This window comes from Mustela erminea, chromosome 16 (genome assembly GCF_009829155.1).
Source record: "Mustela erminea isolate mMusErm1 chromosome 16, mMusErm1.Pri, whole genome shotgun sequence".
In the NCBI taxonomy this organism is placed as follows: Eukaryota; Metazoa; Chordata; class Mammalia; order Carnivora; family Mustelidae; genus Mustela; species Mustela erminea.
This window is the reverse complement of record NC_045629.1, coordinates 81,952,323-81,968,721: the sequence shown is the minus strand read 5'-3', so window position 1 is coordinate 81,968,721 and position 16,399 is coordinate 81,952,323. Positions and strand designations below refer to the sequence as shown.

The following is a 16,399-nucleotide window of genomic DNA, read 5'->3' as shown; positions in this document are numbered from 1 at the left end:
TGCGCCACAGACCGTTTTTCTGACACATGGTATTTGATAGTATTTGTGTTGGAACCGTGCTAACAAGGCTGCTGAAGTATTTGTGTTGTGTTTGAAACCCTAGGCATGTGAAGCTGTTGAACCTTCCTGCCAGCCTCCGGCCACAGAAGATGAAAAGCCTGTTGGGCCAGAACGTGTCGACCAAGAGCCCGTTCATCTACTCACCAATTATCGCCCACAACCGCGGGGAAGAGCGGAACAAGAAGATAGGTAGGCGCCTTCCTCCTGGCTTTCCGGCTGTGCCGTGCTGCCTGGCCTCCAGCAGTTTTTCTAGATTCCGGTCCGTTCCCATGTGTCTGGATAAGCTCATCTCGGTTTACGCAGTTTGCTGCCATTGTCAGAACTCTGGGCTAGATCTGATTTTTTAAAACCGATTCCATCCAGGGTGAGTCTGCGGAAGTTCTAGAAACTGGAAGACCTCTGTTATCAGGACAACAGGAGAGGGATCATCTGAGCCCAGAGTGGCTTCAGGATCGTCCGAGATCAGAGGGTGACTTGCACTTAGACCAGCCTGGGGAACGGGAACCGTGTGACAATCTCTGTTGGCCCTTGTAGCCCAGGCCTTGTTTGCCTGGGAGCTGAAGGTGTCGATTCTGAGGGGTCTGGTGGGGCACTGGGGACCGGTGGAGCCACGTTTCTGAGTAGAGCAGGAGCCCGCATACATCCTTGAGACTCTTAATGTGCTTTTCTGTGTGCCAAGCTCCACACTGGGTCCCAGCCCTGCCCCCCTCCTTCCTGCCAGCAGGCCCAGGGCTTGTGGCACCCACTCTGTCCTTCCCGAGGCCTGGCCTGGCTGCAGGCCTCGTTCTTGGCCAGCTCCCGCTCCCTCGGGCCCCTGACGTTTTGGATGATGGTGCTGGTCACTGCCAGACGTGAGCTTGTGTGTCACCGTGTCAAAGCAAAAGGGTGGAGAGGCCCGTCTCTGGTGGGTACTTGCCCGCTCTCGGAGGAGTTTCAGCACAAGACCCGAGAAGCTTTTGCTCTCTGCTTTTGAAGTGCAGTGCTTTCTTCTTCTCTTTTATTTCTACTCAGAACCCCGCGCCCTGGATACAGCAGAAAGGCAGGCTGGCTTCAGGAGGGCCTTCGTCCCCGGTGCAGGTGCCCTCACGCACCGGCGGTTCCAGCTCCCCCGCGGTGCCCTGCGGCGCTCTGCCTGCCTCTGTTCTTCTCCGGCTCCTCTCAGCTGCCCCCACTCCTCAGACCCAGCCGCACGGGTCTGTTCTTGGAACAGAGCAGTCTTGGTCCTGGCTGTGCCCTCTGCCCAGGCTCCTCCCCGGGCCGTCCCCAGACGGGATGCCCCCCCAGCGCTGCGTGCCTTCGAGGCCCGGTTCTCTTCACAGTCCTTCTGTCCCCGTTTGTCGGTTTCTGTCCCCTCCGTCCATTTGCTCCCTGCCATGCCGACGGCTGTTAGGAGAGTGTTGCCCAGATGCGGGAAGGAGTGGGTAGATACTATGAACCCCCAGCGGTGGGTATTCAGGAGGGCACGTATTGCATGGAGCGCGGGGTGTGGTGCATAAACAATGATCTTGGAACACTGAAAAAATAAAACAAAATAAAAATAAAATAAAATAAAATAAAAGATATTATGAACCCCATTTTACAGTAAGGAAACTGAGGTTCAGGGAGTTTAGACGAAAGAACCTGGAGCAGGCCTTGGCTCGCGCTGCTCCTGTGCTTGTTGGCCGGCACCGTGGGGCTCAGGGCCAGAGGGACAGTTTGAGAGTTAGGCACATCCCATGGTCTCAGGGAAGAGTTTCTAGAGAGTTTCTAGAATTCCTTCGCAGCTGCAAGCATCTCATAATAAGCCTTATTCACAATTAGTTATTTGAACACCTTAAAAACACAGTGTTTCCTGAGGGAGCAGGTTGTTCCTGAGACAGAGGGCATGAGTGGGCTGGGGCACTAAACAGACCCGCTGCTCTTGTGTTACGACAAACCCTTCTTTATTCACACCATGCTTGGTCCAAGGGCGTTGTAGCTCAGCTCATTGTTCTTGGAGCAAGTGTGGTTTTCTCCCTTGTGCAGAGCACACACGGTGCACTGTCCCGGCCCTGCACAGGTGTTCGGGTCAATGCAGGCAGCAGGCAGGCCAGAGACACATGAGTAGGAGGTCAAGATGAGATGTAGATCAAGTTGTCTCAAACCTTAGAACTGTCACCAGCAGGACCTGCTGGCTTCCCTGCTGAGCTTGGATGGGCCGTTAGCACAGGGCCGGCAGGAGTGGGCCCACCTCCAACTTTGGAAGGTGCCCTGGAGGCTCCCTTGATGGTGAGGTTGTCTCTCCAAGAGCAAGGTGGGGCTCGGGGGCTCTGTTGTTGTTTATTTAAAACAAGAAGACAGTAGAGGAAGGAATTTGGGGACATGTCCTTGAAAAATGGCATCGAATTGTAAATTCTGATAAATTTCTGAAATTTGGAGCAAACTAGCAAACTACTAGTCTCTGAGCGTGTGTGCGCGTGTCCATGTGTGCACACATGTGCTGTGTGCATGTGTCCGTGTATCTGTGCGTGTGCGTGTATCTGTGTATCTGCGTGTGCAAACACGCACGTGTATCTGTGTATCTGTGCGCATGCGCGTGTGCGTATCTCAGTTGGTTCAGTCTTTCTTCCAGCAGTAGACTCTCTGGAGTTTCTCCTGTTGGCGAGGCATGTGGTGGCCGTGGCCCCGTGGTTCTCGTGGTGACAAGCAGTCACGTCCCTGTTGTCATGAGGTGTGGGTAGAAGCTGGAGGGAAGTGTTCAGCAGTACTTCGAGCAGTAGTAAGAACGAGCAAGCGGACCACAGATGAGACCACGGCTGGCTCTGATTAGTGCCACTGAATAAACAGAGATGGGCCGAAGTGGAGAAAAATCTCCTTTTCTGCAGTGTGGAATCCTTGCCTTTTTGAACTTTAACTATTTCTCATCTGTTTAAAATGAGGGGACCTTGAGCTTTCTCTGACAGTGTGGGAGTGTTTTCCATTTGCGTTCTGGGTGACCATGTTGCCCGCATGCTCTTGCGTCCGTCATGCAGGCATGAACTCCCCCCGCTGCGGGTCAGGCGTTGTAAGGGGTACAGACCCAGGCCACACACAGAGGTTTGCTGGTGGCCAGGTACGGCCGCTCGGTCCTCTGACCCCCGCCCGCCATTGTCACTGTGCTGCTTGGGCTGAAAGCCTGAAAACCACGTTTCCCCTGCTCCCTGCCAGCCGGGTGCTGTTGGGCCGGCCACGGAGGCCCTCACGCGGGCTGGAGGTGCAGGAAGACGGAGGCCGTTCTGCTCCTGGAGGCCCTACCAGTGGTGCTGGCAGCGGTTCCAGGTGACATGGCTCCGCCTGTGCTGGTGGTGGCAGCTGCGGCAGCCTTGGCTGGGGTGGCTGTGGTGGCGGCTCCGGCTCCGTGGTCCGGCAGCTCCCGGCATCTGATGAGGGGCCAGTGCTGGCCATAAGGGTTTGTTAACCTGGAGGAGTGACACAGTGAGCCGCAAGTGTCTCTTGGTTGTCCGGGGACACAGGCCGACCAAGCAGGCATTTGTGGCGAAAGTTTGTCTTTGACCTTCTGTCTTCAGTCTGGTGGTTTTGAGACGGCTCCCCCTCCAGCCCGGGGGCCCCTGCTCCGGAGGACAAGCTTGAGAGGACTGGAAGCAGGGAAGCCGGGCGGGCAGCGTGGTAGGCCAGGGAGGGCCGGGGGCTCCTGCACGCACTGCCGTGGCGTTCCCCCGAGTGGGGCCTGTCCAGGGAGGGCCGGGGGCTCCTGGACGCACTGCCGTGGCATTCCCCCGAGTGGGGCCTGTCCAGGGAGGGCCGGGGGCTCCTGGACGCACTGCCGTGGCGTTCCCCCGAGTGGGGCCTGTCCAGGGAGGGCCGGGGGCTCCTGGACGCATTGCCGTGGCATTCCCCCGAGTGGGGCCTGTCTGCCCGTGGGAGCCTCCCTTTGCCTCTCTGGAGGGGAAGACTCGGGTCCTGCTCCGCCTCTGTCTTCTTGGCTTTTGAGGTGGGCAAATCACTCTCTGGGCAGACCTAGACCCAACGTCAAGTCGAAGCTTCTCCCCCTTGGGCCCTCTGGGAGTTTCTGGCCTCGCTGGGGTTGGCCACATGCTTTCTCCCCTAAAGAGTGTTTTTAGGAAGCTTTCACTCATTCTGTTTAGAAAAACTTGCGGAGGTTACTTGGGAGACTGGAGGTGTGCGACTCCTTCTCAGGACCAGCTACTTGACTTGTGCGGCCCCTTTTCAGAAATTATGAAGACTTCGGAGCCTGTGACAGCACAGCATTAGTCCCCTCCCCCACCCCGGCCCCTCTGCCCGGGCCCATGTGGCTGCAGCTCCAACCCCCTAACCCTCCTGGGGCCAGTCCTGCCTCTGTATTGTCCATTCTCAAATTGTGGAGCCTTCTTTTTATGAAAGTAACGCCCTCACCTGTTGCGAGGGCTTTAGCAGACGTTGTCCCGTGATCGGTGCCACTGCACAGGCCACCCGGTGTTCCACCCCGCTGGCAAATGAGAAAGTGAAGACGGAGCCGAGTGGTCAGACAGCTAGTGAGTGCCTGGCTCAGACTCCAGCCAGGGTTTAGGACTCAAAGCCCAGGGATTTCTTTCTCTGGAAAATGGTTTAGTCATCACAGTCAGGAGCCCTGCTCATCTGGGCTGAGGATAAATTCAGCGGATGATGCAGGATTTTTTTCTGAAACGTAACAGACGCCTCGGCCAACATGCATGCTATTTGTTGAATACCCATGGGTGGGAAAATGTAATTTATATTCTGTGGCTTCTAATATGTTTTCCGCAGTATTCTCATCAGCAAAGACCTGCCTAGAGCTTTGAAGAATCACGTATCTTTAACCTAAAATTCCAATCTCTATAAATGAATCTTTGTGTTTATATAATTGGGGGAGTTATCATCACAGCAGGGGGCATGGAGTGTGTGAGAAGAAGAAAGCCCTGGTCACAGTTGTCGAGACCGTCTGCACGGTAACTTGGAATCATTTACCCATCTCTCTGTCTCCTGGTTGCTAGTGTTGCCACCGTCCCAGTTCAGCTCTGTGCAGTTGTGTTGTGGCTCAGGTCCTGAGCTCAAGCACAGAGGTAAAGGGTTTTCTGTCATTTGCGCTGGGACTTTGGGACATGGCCAAGCTCAGTGCTGAGGTCAAGGTCAGTGTAAAGGTCAAGTTGGCCTGCACAGGCTGTGCACTGCAGCCTGGCCCTGCAGTCTTCCCCTAACCCCCTCAGACCAGATCCCGTTTGCCTGGGTGCAGTAGAGGAGAAGAGACACTGACTCAGAGGCTTCTTCTGACGGTCAGGTGAGGTGACATTCCTAAAGGACCTGGCAGCTGAGGAGAGAAGGTTCCAAACAGCCGTTGCATGCACTGTCCTAGGTGCTGGGCAAGCAGTGAGAAATCCGGGCAGCTTCCTACCGGGCCGGTCCCTCCAATGTTGTGTAAAGAGTGTGGCGTGGCTCCGAGTGCGGAGGGCCTGATGCTCGGCAGCCGTTGGATGGGATCGAGTCTGTGGTTTCTGGGATAGAACCTCAAGGAGGGGCCTCCCCCATGGGATCTGACACACTGAGGCTTGGAGAGGAGATTGTCTTCTTTCCGACATCATTAATCACGTGAGCAGGGATTTATCCTCGATTTACCTTCAGTGCAGTGGGACCTCTTATGGAGGGGACAGAGGAGTCATTCTGTATGTCACTTAAAGTGGCCTGCAGCACCGTCTTCCAAAGTACCAGCCTCTGGGCCAGTGAAGGTCTGTGTGACGTACAGGCCGGTACCAGGAATGGCGCTGTCTGGGCTGATTTGTAAAGTTGGGTTTGACACCCCGGCCTGAATTCAGCGTGCCGAAGATGGTGAGAAACTCCTGTGACGAAGCATCCAAGGGGCAGTGCTGACCTGCCTGTTCAGAGCCGGCTGCAGTCGCGCTAGCTGTGACTTCATCTAAAGATGAACATAACGCCTGCTGTTTCACTGGAAAAATAAATCGCCAGAGGAGTAATCTGAAACCCTGTGAAATACGCAGAAATCCCAACTAATACCTAGGTTCTTCTGTGTGTGCATCTGTAGATTTCCAGTGGGTTCAAGGAGACGTGTGTGAAGTCCAGCTGATGGTGTACAACCCAATGCCGTTTGAGCTCCGAGTCGAAAACATGGTACGTATTGGCCGCCACCACCTTCACAGGGGGCTGTTTGTTACTTAATATCTGTGGCATGGATCCCATGGTATAGATCTGTTCTTATATTTGTTTTGCCAAAGATTAAGAGGTTTCTGTGAAGGAAGACCACGTCTTGTCATTCCCGTGCCTTTAGTGTTCGGCGCTCAGCGTTTGGATCAGTGAACAGACCCCTGCCGGGCACATGCGTCGCGTCGCGTGTGGGTGACTGGCTGTGAGCCCTGGAGTGATCGTGTTGAAATGCACCTGAGATCGGCGGAGGTTACAAAGTGTATGTTCTGTTGGCCGCTCGGTGTGGGCCTTACCTTACTGCTGCAAGAGGATAAGACGGTCAGGGCTGGAGGGAAGAGCGCGGTCTGGACAGTAGGAGAATAAATTATCGCACCGCCAGTGGGAGCGTTCTCTCGACGCTTAAATCCAGTGTTCTGTTTCCGTGTTTGGTGCCGGCATTAAAGGCTCTTTCTGTAGAGCTGTCCGCTGGAGCCGCTCACCTAATTCTGTGGTCAGTGGGAAGGAGATGTGTATGGGCTCTCCAGGCTCATTCTGAAGGTCCCAGACCAGAGCCACCTGCCTGCCGTGCAGGTCCCGTGTCCCAAGTCTTCTGTGTGCTGCTTGTTATGTAGCGCTGCTGCGTACTGTGGCTCATCACCTAGTGCCGTGTGTTGCTATGCGGTGCGGCTTGGTGCTCTGGGTTGTTACCTAATACTATGGATTAGCAGGTGGTCCTGCTTCGTGACTTTTTCAGACTCTTGCAAAGGATGTTGTGAGATGGTTCATGTCTTCCATTAGAGTTTTATGACTCACGTTCAGGGGAAGGAGTGGGGCTTTCTGTGAAGCTATCTTGGTGACTGCTCATGCCGTGTATTTGGCCGTGGGCAAGGCACTTGAAGGACCTGGTCCTTGTCGTGGTCAGTGCTGTGGGTGCACGAGGTGCTCCAGGGCCCACGTGGAGAGCTGAGGGGGACTTTCTGGGAGAGACAAGGAGTCAGCTGAGAAATCAATGATGAGCGGGAGGTTACGAGGCCGACTGGTGGTTATTGAAGGTGAGGACCAGCTCTCGGCGTGAGGCAGAGGTTTCTAGAATTCATTAGAGCTCTGAGAAACTTGAATGCATGTGAGGCCTACAGCCCTGAGGTCACTCAGAGAGCAAGCCAGTGGGGATGCGTGTTGTCCCCCTCTTGTCGTGCAAGAAACTGCCGGCTCTAGGGTTTGGCTTTCGGGTCAGGTCTTTTAATGACTTTCTGTCTCTTGGCTTGAGCAGGGAATAATTGCTCAGAGGATTTTCCCCCAAAGTGCCTCAAGTGTCAGATGCTCTGTTGGTCTAACACTTTTTAAAAAATTTTTTAAGTAGCTTTCAGGGGCACCTGGGTGGCTCAGTTGGTTAAGCGCCCAACTCTTCATTTCGGCTCAGGTCGTGATCTCAGAGTTGTGAGACTGAACCCCACCTTGGGCTCTGTGCTGGGTGTGGAGCCTGGTTAAGATTCCCCCTCTTCCTCTGCCGCTCCCCCACCCCCACTGGCCTGCCCCCTGCACTCTCTCTCTTCCAAAAAAAAAGGTAGCTTTTTTATCTGGTTTAAAAGTAGTATGTGCTTTTTAATGAAAAGTTAGGAAGAACAAAGAGTAAAATAAAAATTGCCACTAGAAGGTAGGCCACAAATTATGGTCAGAATTTAAAGAATGAAATTATGAAAGAGTTCAAGCATTAACAAATGAAATTCTGAACTATTTCAAGCACGTGAGATGGTAACGGGGAATAAGGAGCACCCCAGTACCCACCTTCCAGATCTGATGACTGTTAACAGACGGTCATATTCGCTCTCGCTATTTTTAGAAGAGATGAAATGCGGTGCATTTTGCCTGAAGACAGTAGCCGTCCACGTGCTTTCTGTGCCCGCACTCCTGCCCACCGCCCCTGTCCCTCACGCAGATCGTTTTGTGCTTTGGCTCAAAGTGTGGCACAGGCGTGCTCCTTGCCGCCAGAGCACCTGCTTCTGGGTGCTTCCTGTAGACAGAGGAGAGGTGTGCATGCACACGTAGACGTGTAGTTACATATAAACCTACGTGCACTTGTGCCCGCACACACGCATGTGCACGATACACATGCAGAACTGGACGAGCCAGACTTTGCCGCGGTGCTGCCAGCCCTAGCCCGTCCGTGCAGGACCCTCTCTCGCCTTCGCCCAGTGGAGGACTGAGGTCCCAGCACCATGGCGCTGGCTTCCTCGCTCTGTCCTGGAGCATGTGGAGTGGGGTCAGGGCTGCACAGGCTGCGGCCCATACAGAAAACAAACACGGGAAGGAGCCGGGGCCTCTCCTATGTGCGGGGCTGGGCTCTGCGACTCCCCGGCCGGCTGCAGATTTCCCACGAGTACACAGCGCTCATCGCTCTGTTCCCTTGCGGTGGACATTTTTGATCTCTTAGTGAATGGTGTTTCTGTGTTTTATTTTCAAATTTCTTTTGTTTATTGCCAGATGATAGAAATACCTCTGCTTCTCTTTATGCTGACTTTGTGACTTCGCGGAAGCACTTGCCAGTTCAAGTCCCACTGTCAATTCCGTTGGGTTTTTACATTTACAGTTTTGTGTTTTGTGAGTAACTGTCTGCCTCCCTATAGTTTCTGTCTCTTGCCTATTGTGCCAGGCGGGGCCTCTGTACGGTGTTGAGAAGCGCTGAGCATGGGCAGCCCCACACATCTACAACCTGGGGCAGCTCCTCGGAGCCGGGGACACTGTCTCGTTCCTGTCGCGTGTAGCCTGGCACGTAGTGAGGTGACTGATAATTCCTAGTCGTGCTGAGGTATAGTAGTTGATGATACAGTTCCGTACTTCCTTTTTCTCTTTATGTTTACGTATTTTATTTTTCTTTACATTTACATTCCAGTTTGGTAAAGCAACAAAACCACAGAGGAAAAGCACAGCCAGCAGGGCTGACGTCGAGATGGGGCTGTTCAAACAGCCACGGGCTTTCCCTTTCAGAGTTGTGCGTGTGAAGCATGCTTCTGGCTGTCGCCGCAGTGGTCTGCGGGGCTTTATGACGGCCATGCGTCGCTGTCCCTACCCCCACAGGCCTGGGGTTGCCCCTCAGCCGATGCCCTCGGCCCCTAGGGCGCGGTGACATGGCGGCGTGTGAGCTGTGTCCCTCACGCCGCTGTCGCTTGCTCTAGGGGCTCCTGACCAGCGGAGTGGAGTTCGAGTCTCTGCCTGCGGCGCTCTCCCTGCCCGCCGAGTCTGGTCTTTACCCGGTGACTCTTGTTGGGGTCCCACAGACGACCGGAACGATTACTGTCAACGGTAAGGAGACCGGCTTTCTGCTTGCAGGTCGAACGGGACTCCCGAAGCCCTGTCTGCCCCGCCGAGGCCTGTCCCCGGTGCCCCAGGGTTGGTTCCGACTGCTTGCTTCAGAGATACTGGGGCCGTGCCATGGCAAGGAGTGGCTTGGCGTGCATGGGCTGCAGTGGGCCCGCAGCGTTCCCTACAGTGCGAGGGGTCCTGCTCTGTGTCAGGCCTCTGGTTCCTGTCCCGCTGGGGCTGCAGGCATGCCCACAGGCTCCCCCTGCTGTCAGGATCCACTGACCCCCTGGCTTCCCCACGCTTGGTCTGACCTTCTCTCCCCTCGGCCACCCCCGTTCAGAGGTCCTTGCATGCGTGCGGGATCCGCCGTCCCCACCCCTGCTGGCATCTGACCCTCTGTGTCTGATCTGCCGCATGCCCCTCCCCTCCTCCTGAGGCACCCGCCCGTCCCTCTCCTGGGCTCCTTGCTGTTCTAGAAGCGTGCCCTTTCTGAGCTCGCCTGTGCTTTTCCTTCTGCCGGCACACTTCCAGACTCGGCTGCTCGCGGCCCTCCGGCTCTTAGCTCAGACTTCCTTTCCTCCGGAGGCCGTCCTCGTGCTGGGTCGGGTCCCTGCTGGGTACTCCGGCAGCTCTGCCCCCGAAGGCGGCTGCTCACTGGCCTCATCCGCCGTGCCACTCCCCGGTGTGCGGTGGGTCTCCAGGACCTCCAGTCACTTGGTGACGTGGTGTCTGTGGTGGGTGAGGGGGGCGTCACGCTGGGTTAGGACGTGTTGCAGCAAGCACTGAGGGGCCCTGCACACGACTGCCGGGGAATGTGGGGACAGGTGACCCAGAAGGGGAGTGGGTCGAGAAGGACTTCCTCCTACTAAGGGATCCTGCGGTTTGAAGGCCAACTAGGAATTATCCGAATGAATGGGGTGGGGAGTAGGGGGCTTCCAGACACAGAGAACGGCTGGTCCAGAGACCCGTGGAGTGCTGGGGACTTGGCGGTGGCTCCGAGGATCTTGTCCCAGGCGGAGGAGTGGTAGTGACAGGGCTGGGAAGGGAGACAGAGGCCAGACCCAGAAGGGCTAAAGGGTGCTGGCTTTCTCCGCGGGGCCGCATTTCATGGGAGGAGAGATCCGGTCGGAGAAGCCTTGCAAAGGGACGTCCAGGCCGCTCTCTGGAGTACGGGCTGGTGCTGGGCTAGGCTGGGTGCAGGGAGACCAACTAGGAAGCTGTTGGTGTCGCCCCGGGATGAAAGGACCAAGGTAGGGTCACAGCCGTGGCCGGGAGTGGAGTCAAGACAGATGAGAGGGGAAATACTTAGGACTGATGGCCTTGACCCCTAATTACTAACCGATACCCACTGGATAAGAAGTCAGAGCCTTAGTAACCGAGCTCCGAGTTGGTACAGACCAGTCGCGTTCATCTTTGGCGCACCTTCTGTGGGAAGTAGAGGGCCTGACCTCGTGTTATCAGAAATATCATTAGACATAACAGGACTTGTCATCAGGTTTTGCATTTCTTTGCAGTCCTCTTCAGCGGTACATAAGGAAAGGAAAATGATTGATTTTAATTAAGAAATGGAGAACAAAAGTAACTCAGGTTTTCTGGAAAGAAAAAGAGGAGGGGGCATATTGCCAGATGTGGACTTCCGTGGAGGAACACGTTTGCAAGTTAAATTAGGTCTTCTAAGAAACATATTTCGAAAGGAAGGCAGCATAGATGCTGTGAATTGATGATTTTAGGTTGCGAGAGCAACCAGTTGCCACTGGCAGATGGGGAAGGAGCCGCTGGGGGGGCCATCGGGCCCTGACTCCCCCGAGCTAACCACCTTTCTCCTCTGGTTCCTGGTGCTGCACGGAGGTCCTTTCCTGAAGCACATAGCCATGCGTGTTGTTTAATTTTCTTTTTCTTTTTTAAGATTTTATTTATTTATTTGACAGAGAGAAATTACAAGTACACTGAGAGGCAGGCAGAGAGAGAGAGAGAAGGAAGCAGGCTCCCCGCTGAGCAGAGAGCCCGATGCGGGACTCGATCCCAGGATCCTGAGATCATGACCCGAGCCGAAGGCAGCGGCTTAACCCACTGAGCCACCCAGGCGCCCCTGTTGTTTAATTTTCTTACACAGTGAACACTGTTTATAATAATTATCTCTCAAAATTTCAAAAGCCATTTTAAAGCTCTGCTTAAATAATTTTAAGTGCTTATCTAACCAGTGGAGTTTTTTTTTTTTTTTTCTTTTTGCACGGAGAATCCGCTAATCTTTGATCACAGCGCTTGGACACAAATGGCAGATTTGCCGCATCACATAGCAGTTACAACAGTAATTGGCTCTTGAACTTTCATCTCTCCACGGAAGAGTCTGAATCATTTTTCAGACACCTACTCCGTCCCATTCCGTCCTGCAAAGGAGCACTAGCTCCCACTCTCTTAGTGACAGGCACGTTTGAAAAGCAAATTGTCCAAGTCCTGAGAAGTGGTATTAAGTTGCTTAGAGATTTCTAGCTGACGAAGACCCACACACACTTTCCCTTGGACCCAGGGGTCCCGTGAGGTAGGGCTGTGGGGACTGTCACCCCTTCATCTCTGTGAGGCAGCCAGGGCTTCGGCCGAGCTGTGGGTGGGACGGAGGGGGGTTGACGTCAGACTGAGCTGGGGTCTGGAGCGGGGCGGCATGCTCCACCCTGCTGGGGCCAGCCTGCAGACAGGGGCCTGAGGCTGGAGGCCTTTCCAGGGCTGTGAAGCTCTTGGTTTCACTTCCCAGGTTACCACACCACGGTCTTCGGCGTCTTCAGCGACTGCCTGCTGGATAACCTCCCCGGGGTGAAGACCAGCGGCTCCGCGGTAGAAGTCATCCCGGCCCTGCCCAGGCTGCAGATCAGCACCTCCCTGCCCAGGTGGGATGCGGGCATCTCTTGTCCCCCAAGAGAGGGCCCTTCACTATCGTCCTGAGCATTCGTTTTCAGTGGCACCAGAGTCTGAGTTCATCCCTGATGCTTAGGACCAGAAGACGGGCGAAGCGTTTCTCTAGGATAACCAGTAGGCACCGTGCTTTGTGTAAAGTGAGATGGGACAGAGTTGAGGTGTTTCTTACCACGAACAGAACAAACTAGGAGATGAGCCTTTGGAATCCTACTTTTTGTGAAAAACAGTTAATTCCTATCTTTTAAAAAGTAGATTTTCTTTTTTTAAGGAACTTTATAGGAAAGCATGAAGAAGGGAGGGAAATACATCTCAGGAGTCCCAGAAACCGTTGCTGTTAACTCTTTGTGGTTTTTCTTGCCAGTGTTCACCCACCTTCTTTATCCAGACGTATGTTTGCGCATCGAGATGCTGCAACATTATATCTCGTATACCAGGTTACGTTTGGATAACCATGTAACATAAGCCAAGAGTTTCCATTTTAATTGCTTCCAAAAGTATGATGTAAAGATCCTCAGTTTGGATGATGAAAGGGTGGCTAGCAGTGGCTGTTGTAAATTTACTAAAAATGATTGAATTGCATACAGAGACGAGTGAATTTCATTGTATGGAAATAATACCTCAATTTAAAAAATGAATTTTGGTGGCTTTAGTGTGCAGTGTCTGATTTCAGGTGACCGTTCCTTGAGTGTTGCTTCTGATTAAAGTAAATATTGCTGTGACTTGAGCTATCACATTCACTACCATGCATTTACTGACACCTGCCACACGATCTAAGCTTGGTCTGTAGGAGGAGACACTAACCAGAAATGCCCTCGACCTAGGCTTTGCCTGTTGTAGGAGCTCCTGTCTAGAGAGTACGTAGACTCACCATAGTCCAGTTTGCTAAGTGCTCCTGAAAACAAGTAGAGGGAGGCCACTCTCCCGTTCACGGCTCAGGAAGGCTTCACAGGTGTGATGTTTAAATCGGGCCTTACGGGATTCACAAAAGTTGGCCAGATGGTCAGGCAAGGAAAAATATGGCCAGAAAAGGGGACATGTCTGACTGCCATCTCCTTACTGCCACTGCTCATCCGGGACTCAGCCCCTTTCTGGTTCTGGCTCTGTCTGAGGGACACTGGACTTGGGGATGGATGGCACCTGTGTCGGCCAGGCCCCGGGCCGCACAGTGGCTCTGCTTTCTCCTGCCTTCTTCCCCTGTGGTGCTGGGGGGCTGACACCCTGTTTGTTTGAGATGCAAAGTAATTAGTCTCGCTGTGTTTCGGTTTTTCTGAATACCTCGTCTGCAATTTCAAGTTAATTGCAAACAGCTTTTGCTCTGGAAGGACGGGATGTTATAATACGGGAAGTCATTTAGAGTGAGGACGGGAGTCATGCTTCCTTCCTTGACAGAGGAAGTTTATTCCTGACTCATGAGCAACTGTGAAGGTGTCAAATGTAAAGGAATGCATTCATCACCTTGATTCCTTATGGCATTTTTTTCTGAAAATGTGGTTTGGATATAAAGCTTCTCTCTCAGAGCCAGTAATGGGAGGCCCCCAGGAGGCGCATGGTTGGCTCAATAAGCCTGATTTGTTTAAACATTGTCTCTTGGATGCGGGAGGTGTGAGACCAGCACTGTCTGGAACATTCTCTTCTGCCTTTTGGACCAGTGTGGGGCTAGGAAGCTCTCTTGCGGCACATAGAACAGATCTTGGGTCTGACCCTAGTCCTTTGGTCTGCGGCCAGGAGCAGAGCTAGAAAGCACTGGCTGGCAGGGAGGCTGTTGGGCCCTTGCTGGGTGGGGTGACCTGGAATCTGTCGATTTCTGGCTCAGTTAAGTATATGGCATAGACTCACGGCCCTTTCTGTGGAAAATCCCTCAGGTTCAAGGGGGAAGAGAGTGGGGTGTCAGGAGGACCCTTACCCAAGAGAGAATGTTGACCCTTTCCTTCAGTGGACACCCGCTCTCTTGGGGCCAAACCTCCCAGAGCATAGTGTGTGTATTTGAACCTGAGGGCTATGGCCCAGGAGCCTCCGGGGAGAGGCGGCAGGCTTCGGGTCTGCACGTGGGGCTGCACGCCCACTGGCCTGGGCCCCAGCGGACCACACAGATGCCAAACGACCCCAGGGGGCCTGCAGCCTCTGCTGGTCATTTTCACCTGTGACGCGGAGTCCGTTTTACATACTTTCCATCGATCTGTCCCTCCAGTTCCCGTGGTGTCCGTCGGAATGGTTCATCTAAGGTTTCTTCTTTAATCTACGGGTTTTCACAAGGCAATTCTGAGCATGAGATTTGCAAAATTTTTTTAGAGAGCCGTGGTTCATGGATCATTTGAACTAATTCACTGTTTCATCTTAGACCCTACCATAATTCAGTAGTTAAGGAGTTTTACACACATGCGTGCGTGCACACAGTAGGCCACGGCAGAGCGAGAGCACAGGGCGTGGCTGCACGTGGAGAGTTGTCCACGTGTGGCTCTCGGCCCACGCTCCTGAGAGCTGGGCTTTACGCTCCCCGGTCCCTGTTTCTGGAATGTGTTCAGTCTGGTGATGTGACTAGTTCTGATATGCCACTATTTTCTTTGATTCTTTCTGTTTGAAGTTTACTCTGTTGCTGCTATTTTAGGTCTGCGCACTCCCTGCAGCCTTCTTGTGGTGACGAGACGTCCACCAACGTGTCGGTCCAGCTTTACAACGGGGAGACCCAGCAGCTCGTCATCCAACTGGAGAACATCGGGATGGAGCCGCTGGAGAAACTGGAAGTCACCTCCAAAATCCTCACCACCAAAGGTGGGTCTGAACCCAAAAGTGGTTGTCGTCTTTGTCTCTAGAAGAGACGCGTCAATGGCCGGTGCTCTGAAAGCATAAAAGCTTCTTCTCTTCTGGTTTGCTGCCCTCCTGAGACTGACGAGTCAGGAACGCATGGAGGAGGGCAGCAGAGCCCTTTGTCCCTGGTGCTGGTCACGTTTCCCAGACCCTCGGAGGGATCCTCTGGAAGGAGTGGAGAGACGTTAGGGGCGCAGACCTGTCACTGCTCAGGGCCCGTTTGTCCAGCCATGGGTCTTTCTGCAGGTTCGGTCATAGCGCCGTGTGCTCCCGCTTCAACACAGATGCTTTGTTTCCTGCTGCTGGGACGCAGAAGCCGGGCGCTGTGAGACCTGTGTTCAAATTTTGGCTTCACCATTTACCAGCCATTGGTCCTTTGCATGCCGGTCCCTTCCTGGGCAGACAGGGGGGTAGCACTTAGCACGTGAAGTAAAGTGGGTGCGGCAGACTGCGGAGACTGTGAGGTCAGTGAGCGATACCGGTTTAGGGGAGTGGATGATACGGAGGAGGGACGGGGTCGGGAGGGGTAAGTGCGAGTACGGTCGGGTCATGTAACGACGTCCGAGAACGTACACGGGCCAGTGAGGCCAAGGACAGACGAGGGGAAGCAAGCTCGCAGAACTTGGGGTGTTTCTGTGCTCTCCATGTGGGGCGAGGCGAACCAGGCCTCCACGGGAGCTTGACCGGCTGTGGCTGAGTTCTTAGGGAAGGGTGCACTGGCTGCCTCTTACTCCCCGGCACAGGGCTCCCTCCTCAAGCTGATGTCATCAAGTGGGAAAAACCAAGCGGAATGAGTTCATCAGAGGTAGAGCCCCTACCGTCTCGTTGGAGGGAAGGGCAAGGGGGGAGTTTGGGAGAATTTGTCCTGCAGATCATTATACTCTGAAGGAAGGAATTTGAATTGTGTAAAAAAGGGTGGCTCTGAGCCCATCCCGCTGGGGAGAACGCCAGAGCACCTCGCATTCCCTTGTTTCTCCCCCTGGTTCTGGTGAAGTGTGCGGGAGGGGCCCGAAGCGTGTGTCTGCCGATCCTGTCTTGTGCGCTGTCCCCGTCTGTGCCTCTCCTCCTAGGGAGATGCTGCCTAAGTTCAGGTTCCGGCTGTCACTTCCTCGCTGTGTGTTATCTTGGGCAAGTCATTTAACTTCTCCTGGACTTTTCTTCTGTAAAATAGCACTAATAATAGTGTCTACATCACAGGGGTATTATGAGAACTCAA

At 53.9% G+C, this 16,399-nt stretch overlaps 1 protein-coding gene across 7 annotated transcripts in view; it reads left to right on the top strand.

Annotated features, from left to right (window-relative positions):
* TRAPPC9 (trafficking protein particle complex 9) overlaps nt 1-16,399 on the top strand; it is a 500,764-nt gene that overhangs the window by 105,911 nt on the left and 378,454 nt on the right. For all 7 annotated transcript variants that reach the window (XM_032316499.1, XM_032316500.1, XM_032316503.1 and 4 more), the window contains 5 exons: nt 104-249; nt 6,071-6,156; nt 9,342-9,468; nt 12,218-12,350; nt 14,984-15,147. In XM_032316499.1, coding sequence (XP_032172390.1) covers nt 104-249; nt 6,071-6,156; nt 9,342-9,468; nt 12,218-12,350; nt 14,984-15,147 — 656 coding nt within the window. The remainder of the gene's footprint in view (nt 1-103; nt 250-6,070; nt 6,157-9,341; nt 9,469-12,217; nt 12,351-14,983; nt 15,148-16,399) is intronic.